General features: G+C 44.2%; 1 protein-coding gene across 1 annotated transcript; it reads left to right on the top strand.

Moving 5' to 3' along the window:
- The first annotated feature begins 955 nt into the window (after positions 1–955).
- On the top strand, positions 956–4,222 carry LOC118086857 (small serum protein 2-like). The gene is made up of 4 exons (XM_035118855.3): positions 956–1,095; positions 2,194–2,287; positions 3,082–3,211; positions 4,052–4,222. Exons 1-4 carry the CDS (start codon positions 1,093–1,095, stop codon positions 4,155–4,157), a joined length of 333 nt encoding a protein of 110 aa, XP_034974746.3. The 5' UTR covers positions 956–1,092; the 3' UTR covers positions 4,158–4,222.
- The last annotated feature ends 4,692 nt before the right edge of the window (positions 4,223–8,914 follow it).

The following is an 8,914-nucleotide window of genomic DNA, read 5'->3' as shown; positions in this document are numbered from 1 at the left end:
TTCGTTTCCCCTGGATCCAGCAAAGCATTTCCAAGATAGCTCCGAAGTAGATGGAGGCTGTGGAAGAAAAACACCTTTGCAACTTTAGATAAAGCTTGGCCTGCATGTTCTTCTCCTTCTTAGATACGGTGATTCTGCAGGTGGGAATATTAATACATTAAAATCCAAGCCCCCCCCCCAACCATGTTTCTAAGCTTTCAAAACACACCCCTGTCCTTTCATATACAGGAATCTAAATAAATCAGTTATTTCATGTGTGTCTCTTCTTTTATTGATGTCTTTATTAACATGGATCACAACTTTGGCAGATGACTGACTGCAGAGGCAGAACAGTGACTGGTGGTCAATGAAAGCCCTCTCCTCCTTCGACCTCCATGCATTTGTCCAGTCCTCTTTTAAAGGCATCGTAACTGGTGGCTATCCCTGCCTCCCAGGGGAGCAAGTTCCCTAGTTTAACTAGATGTTGCATGACAAAGTCCTCTCTTCTGTCTGTCCTGAATCTTCCAACATTCGGCTTCATTGGATGTCCACAAGCTCTAGTGTTATGAGAGATAAAAAATTTTATCCCTCCACTTTCTCTGCACCTAATTTTATATGCTTGTATCATGTCACCTCTTACTTGCCTTTTCTCTAGGGTAAAAAATCCCAAATGCTGCAATCTTTCCTTGGGGGAGTTGCCCCATCACCTTGTTCATTTTGCTGGCCTTTTTTGACAGTATCCTTCTTGAGGAGACAAATATCTAGAGCCATATCTCTTGCAGAAGTCAACACTATCCTGGTCGAATAACATTTAACCTGATTTTCCTGTTCTGGGTTCCGGTTCTGGACTGCACTTATCAATGAATATCTCCGGAAGACGTAGAACTCTACCAGCTGTTCTTGTGAACATTTATGTCATCAGAAGCTAATATTTTCTTCTGATGCAAGCATTTCCTCGGCCAATTAGGACACCCATCCCTCTCATTTTGCCCCTCCTCCTTCTCATTTGTATAAAAGGGCACATGGGATTCTCCACAGACTTACACAAGGGACTTCAGACCTCTTATTGCACGCCCCAATAAGAGTTTGCCGGCAACTCATTGAAAAACCAAGATGGTAAGTGGAATGCTTTGGTGACGGTTGGCACACAACTTTTTCTTCCATCTACATTAGGTTTAAATAGTGGAAAGGGAGGTTTGTGATGTGGAGAGGAGGTATGCAAAGGCATTCAGAATTATGAGGATAATGTACCACAATTGCTGAGGCTTTCTCAGACTCCAGGCTTATATGAGGGCTTATCCACACTTACTTCCAGACTGTCTGTGCTTTTAGCTTTAGAGCTCACCTTTGGGCATCAAATCAAAGCTGGGGTGGCTTTTGTAATTGTGGAACTGTCTCTGGAAAATCACAGCATTTGGAGGTTATGCTCTATTCAGACCAGTGCTCACAACATCATTTAGTTACCTTTAGCTGGGGTAGTGAAACCTTTTTTAATATAAATTCCAGCTCACCCCAGCTGCTCAGCTTAATTACTTAGGACTCATTACAATGACCTACAGTTGGAACTCTCACAGCAACAACTCCAGGGTACAAACCACATAGCCTGAGATCCCCTCTGACTGTTTTCTTTCTCGCATTTGTCAGGAAATTTGCCGGGGGAATTGGCCAAAGACTTTTTCTTGGCCAACCTGAACATCACCCTGTGCTTTAATGTATCATTTATCTCTGAACACTCCTCTCTTTGCTGTGGCTCAGAATCCAAAACTGATGGACTTTGAAAACAGATCTGTAAACAAAATCAATGTTTCTGAGATACTGAATGCTATGGGGGGGGGAGGCAATTTACTTTATAAAAATCCCACTAAGTATAAAATGACCCAACTCAGCTACTCAAGTGTATAAGCTTAATGTAGAGGGAATTTTTCAAAGGCCTTGGGTTCAATCCAGTGCGAATCATACCCAGAGTAGATCCATTGAAATTGATGGCCAAGAGACTAACTTAGGCACATTAATTTCAGTGGCTCTGCTCTGACTCAAATTTAGTCACATACAATCCATTTTTTAACAGAAAGAGAGCCTCTAAATATAAATATATAAAACTTAGTTGGTCTTTAAGGTGCTACTGAAGGAATTTTTTTCTATTTTGCTTCGACTCAGACCAACACGGCTACCTACCTGTAACCATCTTGAATGATTTGTGTGTCTCTTTTGCAGAAAATCCTCTTGAGCCTGACTGCCTTGTATTTCACACTTGCCTTATGTCAGGGAGCCTGTATGTTTAGCCCGCACAAAAAAGTGATTAAAGATGGTAAGTAAACAACAACAACAATGTAATGTTGTCAAGCAGCCTATTCATTTGGCCAAATAATTATTTAATGTTTGGAAAATGTGTTCCTGACTAGAGATTGGGGGAAAATGCACCCCATTCATTTTTAGCATACACCTACCAAATTTGCTCTTGCAGAACCAGAAAACAGACCAAAATGCAGCTACCCTTCAAAATTTACACTTCTCCGGATGTTGTGATGCTGCTCAGAGTCTAAAATGACATAACGCTGCTACCGTCTCATCTTCTCATTGATGAGTCCCTGGTTAAGCTCTTATTTTTATTGTGTATTTTGTGGTTTTTAGATTGTATTTTTACGTTGTGAACTGCCCTGAGGATGGTATATAAATAGTAATAATAATAACTGATGGGAATTGAAACGGACAGATTCCCCCATCCATAGGGCACCCCTATTCACTCCCCACCCTGTTTTAAGCTTGCAACCACCATCTGCAGACGCAAGCAAGAGATTCCATGGCCACAGTATAAGCAAGACAGGAGCCCGGGGCCACTAACTTTCTTGCCAGCAACCAGGACACGCAAGAATAAAGGTGGCAAAGCTTCCCACTGCACTTCTCTCCATGTCTGGAAATGCTTTACCGATTATATTTTTGAGTATCAGGCTGATGTCAGTAGCATAGGAGGAGCTGAACAAGTGGAAAATTTGCAGTCACTGTACTTCTCTTGCTCAGTCTTTGCATTGTGCTGAGCAGCAGCTTCTGACTGCATGAGCTGTTTGGGGGCGGATGTTAAATGTATAGGATTTCTCTCCCTAGGTCAGCTAGTGGTACCCACCAAGTGTACTGATCCCTATGATGGGAGCAAGCATCCATTGGGCTCTAAGTGGAATACAGCGGAGTGCATGGAATGCACATGTAGTAGAAGTGGAATGGAATGCTGTACCAGGTAGGGCGAATCCCCAGAATGGCACTGGGTCTATTAATCTCTTTCAAATTATTTTGCCCTGTTCTCTCTAGAAGACCTTCTGCTTAATAAATATTAATGGACAGAATTAGCTGAAGATGGGTGTCCCAATAAATCTATAATTTGAAGATAGGTTGCATAAAATTGTTGCTTACATTTCCTTGAACCAAACAGTGAATTGATTAATTAATTACCGTAAGATATAGACTTTATAGAAAGCAGAGTCATGAAATTTGATCAGGTAACAAGCAATGAGCATGTCCAGAGTGCCTTTCCAATTATCCGATGACCAGGCATTCACTGCATGGAAGCTTGGACTTTGGGATCTCCCCGAGTCTCAGATCCTCTCATCCACAAGCCACCTAGGAATTGGTGCTGGAGAGAGGGACCCCAATGGACCCGATGGAACAGGATCCCTCCTCCTTCTTGCACCTCCCTGTCTCCTTCTGTCTCCCTCCTGGCTGGCCTCTTGGTTTCGCACCAACATTTTGCTACACCCTTTTTTGTGCATGGGTGCTGCCCTCAACCACCGCAAACATATTGGGGGGGGGAGGGTTATCGTACAGCAACATGCAATGGCATATTGTGCAAGACATGTCCTTTGTACATTCAGCTTATATTCCCCAGGTGAATTTGCCCCCAGGGCAAATGTTTTCTAAGGGCCTGGTTTTCCATGGATCGAGCAAACATCTTGCAAAACTGCTTTTCTGCCAGGTAGCTCCAATCATTCTTGGCACGTCCTAAGCGAGCAGGAGAAAGGAGCACCCCTCTACAAGATCTTCAGGGAAACCTTATTTACACATTTTTCTTCTTCTTCTTTAGGTACGGTGGTACTGCCGAAGTTGAGGGATGTAAAGCAGTGGTAAATCCAAAAACATGTAAATATGAGTTCTATAAACTGGATGATCCCTCCAAACCCTGTTTCTGATCTTTACAAATCCCACCCAAATTCCTTTCATGTAAGAGAATCTGAATAAATCAGTCATATGTGCATTTCTGTGTGTCTCTATTGTCTTTGCTTGATATCACCACTTGCAGAATTTGAGACATATAGTGATAGTGACAGTGACAGTGATATCAGCTATCAGCCGCTATTTAGATTCTAGTGAATTATTAAATATTGCTTTATTTGATATAAGTTGTTTATTTAAGAGTTATTGTGACTTTTTTGTATTGGATCAGATTATTATTAATGTTTGACATTTTATTATGTTTTCATGTGTGTTGGGAGCTGCCCAGAGTAGCTGGGGCAACCCAGCCAGATGGGTGGGGAATAATAATAATAATAATAATAATAATAATAATAATAATAATAGGCAAAGTTAATGTAGTGGCTAAATGGCCCCTCACAAAGCCATCTGTGGCTACCATCCTCATTAAGTCTACTCAGAAGTAAGTCCCATTGAATTCAATTGTGCTAACCCCCAGGTAAGTGCAGGTGTGTGTGGATTTATAGTTCTTTGAGGCCCCATTCCTGCACTTAAACAAATATGATTATGTCGACCTGGGGGTGGGTGAGTCAACAACAATAATATTTCTGGGTTTGCACTGTGATTCCCCTCCCCAAACAACTTGGGAACAATTCCTGTTGAGGGCCAGATTGGAGGAAAAGGTGATGATATGCTTCTGAAATACATGCCTCCCCCCCCAAAAAAAACCTGGGAACTATGGGGGGAAATATGATGACAATGCTGATGATGATGTTGATGATACTTTTGTACTGCCTCCCAAGACAACTTTATCTGGAAATTATCTGGAAAAAGTTTATAACAATACTGATGCGTCCACACTGGGAACCCCCTTCCCCACAAAAGGGGGGGGGGCTTGGAAGATTCAGGAAAATGATCGAGACAATTTAAATGTTGATAATGATTATAATAATGCATCTGCACTGCCTCCAACAACAATAGCTTGGGAAAAATTAGGTAAAAGTAGATCATGGGGCTGATGATGCCTCTGAACTAGGTGCCCTCCCGGAACAGCTTTGAAACAATCTCTGCTGTACCACATGCAGCAGAAACAAAAAAGCATTGCCATCTCCTCCCCTCTCTCACTCATTCCACTGAGACACCTCTCAAGTAGCTGCCTGCTCCATATATCAGCAGGCAAGAAAAAAAACACGGCAGCCCTGGGTTGATCCCCCTATTTCTTCCTCCAACCCACCCATGCATTTTCAAAAAGTCCCTCAAGGAGCAACACAAGCAACAGGCAATTCCTGCACTGCTCCACATCCCTACACACACTTTTTAAATAAAAAAGTAGCTGCCGGCCTGCAGCTCCATGCGGAAAACTAGCAAGTGGGTGGATTCTGCCCTTCTTCCTCCAGCACTACATATACACACACTTTCAAAGAAACAACAACACCACTCCTCCTTGCCAGAGCAGCTGCCTGGCAAAGCAAGGAGGGGGGAAGCAGACCCTGACATGTCTGCTCCCTCCTTTTCAAAAAGACCCCCCCACACACACACACACAAGAAAATGTCTCCCTCCACATTTTCCATAAGCTCTTCCATGTGTGGCAAAGTAAGGAGAAGCCTGGCGGGTGTGACGCTTTTGAGCTCTCATGCTTTTTCAAAGGCCCTTTCATGGGCAGCCAAAGCAGAGGTGGTGAAACAGCACTTCCCCCACCACTAACAGCACCCAAAAACCCAAAGTCCCTCTCCGGTTTTGTCCCACAACATCTGCGAAGGCAAGGGTTTCCCTCCAAAAAGGGGTGGAGGAATTAATGTGGCAAAAATTAACGTTTGAGGCTGAAGGAAATCTCTACATGGAGGTGAGAAAACAGAGGGTGTTTATTGCTAGACTCAGTGGAATCACTCTCCAAAAGCTGAGCCAGCCCCAAAGGGTGGGGCATTCTTAATATACATACGGTAGCTGTTAAGCAATACATATGCATAAACTTCTTCCAATCTAAAGTCACAAAACAATACTAATTATACCATGCATGGGCTTTCCTTCATTACATATTCATTACGCAAGGAATAAAAGGACTCTTTATTTAAATAATAATAATAATAATAATAATAATAATAATAATAATAATAATTCATTATTTATACTCCGCCCATCTGGCTGGGCCTCCCCAGCCACTCTGGGCGGTTTCCACAGAATATTGAAATGCAATAATCTATTAAACCGCTGCACGTGGTCTCTTTGCATTCCGTTCTACCTGAGGGGGTTAGCACGTGCTGTGCTCAAATGTGCTAACCCCTCAGCACGTCTCATTGTCAAATGTAGACACTTGGGAATGTTGTTTACAACCTTGGGACTAAAGCTGGTCCTAGCACAAGATAAAGCACAAGGCCTCTAGCCTGGCTAGTTAGCTGAGCTTATAGGTCTCTATGTGCATCAGTAACAGTACAGCCAATTGTAGCTGGAAGTGGGTGCTCTGTGCTGCAGAACCAGAAGAAGCATTAGACTCACCCCTCTCTTTGCATTGCGTTATCAGCCCTCAGCTTAGATAGTTGCCTGCACATTATTTGCATGTTGTGACCCTTTAACCTGGCCTAGAAATAAATTCAAGCAGGACTCAAAAAAAATTGGTTTGTTTTTTGGCAGAATTTAGGCCACAACTTTATTGATTGCAAATCAAGTGAGTGGTTGCATAGGCTCTGGTCCGGCTAGCTTCCTGCAGCATTGCAAGCAGCGCTGACTCTGGGCATAAGTCAGCCTTGGGTGAACACCTGGGACAGAGGCAGGCATGGCTCAGGGCACAACCCCGCTCAGGGAAGACCAACAATGAGTCCTTGGATTCCTTTTAAAGGAATACCCATCACATAGGGATGGCTACGCATCCTGCCATCCCTATCAACAAGAACCAGAGCCTATCTGCCACAATGAGCGCACACGCTCTCTGCTAACCACTCACTCCTGTAACCAATCCCTTAACCCCACTGACACAGAGGTCAGCCATAAATCGTTCCCAAATACAGACAAATGGACCCCATCCTGCCTGTACAGGGTTGCATTGCATGCGGTAATGCTTGGGTGACGAATGACCATCCCGTCGAGAGGCAAAACCTTCTTGGACACTGCGCTCTGTGCGTGCCTCCGGGCCTGGTCGGTGGCAGCTGGGCAATGACTCCCTCTCCAATTGCATTGCGGTAGCAGTTGCAACCAAAAGAGTTTCAGTCCAGGAAGAGCCGCATGCAACTCATCCAAGTCCTCCTGCATGCGGGTGCGCAAGCGCAAGGCGGGAGCCTCCGGCAGGTCATTCTCACCCAGCTGGAGCACCATTGCCACAGGCATGCCTTTCTCGGACACCTTTGCCCACAACGTTGGGATAAGCTCCTCCCAACACATTCCTCGTCTGTGTGTGTGTGGCCAGGAAGCCCAAGCCTCCGTCCAAATCCAGACTCTGCTGCCCTCTTGCTGGCCCAGTGGACAATGCTGTGACCCACAATCCAGAGCAGCATGGGAGGCGGACCTAAGGTGCATAGGTGAGCCAGATACGAGACGATTAACACTGGGGTCGCCAATAGGCTGTGTATTGATGCAAGATAAAAAGTCCATCCAGGCCTTCTTATAAGACCTCAAAGTAGAAGGAGAAATAGATGGCACTACTCCCTGCATGACAATTAATTGTCAAGGCTTCAAGGATGAGGTGGGAAATATTCCAGACACTGCTAGGCCACTGGTGGCAGCGCTCTGAAGCACTCCATCTGAAATTAGGATAGGGTATCATTATTAGCACCAGGTACAAAACAGGCAGAAAACACAATATTAAACCTGAGGCAGCACAACACAAAAGTGCACAGCAGGGCAGAGACTCGACTGGAGCGGGATGATTGCCTCGCCAAAACGCTCACCACCACTTGATTATTGGTCCAGAAACAGACCCAGTGGTCCTGGAACTCCTTGGTCCAGATGTGCACTGCCACTACTATGGGTTAAAACTCAAGAAATGTTAAGTTGCGAGTAACAGCTGTACCCCGGCACTGCTCTGGCCACCTCTGAGCACACCAACAACCTTTGAAATAAAGGCCAAAGTCAAGCGAGCCGGCAGCGTTTGAATGGACCTGAAATCAAACTGCAAATTCAGGGCATCTCGCAATAGTGAATGCCATTAAAATCTTGCAGAAATTCAGGTGTCCCAACAGGGCCTGAATCTGCTGCATGGTACCCTTCTTAAGGAGCAGAAACCGTAAAATTAGCTTACGCAATGCCAGCAATTTATTCTCAGGCAACACAGAGGTTTGTGCCACGGTATCCAACTGGATACCCAAATAAGATAATTTTGTTGATGGGCCCTCGGTTTTATCAGCAGCCAGGGGTACACTCAATTCAGCTGTAAGGTCATTAAAGGCCTGCAACAATAGTGAGCATTCATTGGAATCAGCTGCAGAGCTTAATAAAAAAATCATCCAAATAATGGGTTACACCCCTAAAACCTGTTTTTTCCCAATCAAGGGCCCAATCAAGAAATGGGCTAAATGCTTCAAAAGCTGTCCAGGAAATAGAGCAACCCAGAGGCATGGCTTTAAAAATGCACCCTCAAATTGGAAACCTAAAAGTTTAAAATCCAAGGAGTGAACGGGAAGCAAGTGAAAAGCAGCCTCAATATAGCATTTTGCCAATAATGCACCCTTTCAGAAACTCCTGATTAACTCGACCACCTGGTCAAAAGTAGCATATTTAACAGAAGACAATTCAGGAGGAATAACATCATTTACTGATGTACCGCTT

Source organism: Zootoca vivipara, chromosome 6 (genome assembly GCF_965207765.1).
Source record: "Zootoca vivipara chromosome 6, rZooViv2.hap1.1, whole genome shotgun sequence".
NCBI classification, from domain to species: domain Eukaryota; kingdom Metazoa; phylum Chordata; class Lepidosauria; order Squamata; family Lacertidae; genus Zootoca; species Zootoca vivipara.
The sequence above is the reverse complement of the archived record's forward strand: the minus strand, read 5'-3'. Positions and strand labels throughout refer to the sequence as shown.

Excerpts from the sequence above, each read along its gene's own strand:
- LOC118086857 (XM_035118855.3), top strand. Across the intron at positions 2,288-3,081 it reads CAAAAAAGTGATTAAAGATG|GTCAGCTAGTGGTACCCACC; the intron begins GTAAGTAAACAA and ends TTCTCTCCCTAG. Across the intron at positions 3,212-4,051 it reads GGAATGGAATGCTGTACCAG|GTACGGTGGTACTGCCGAAG; the intron begins GTAGGGCGAATC and ends CTTCTTCTTTAG.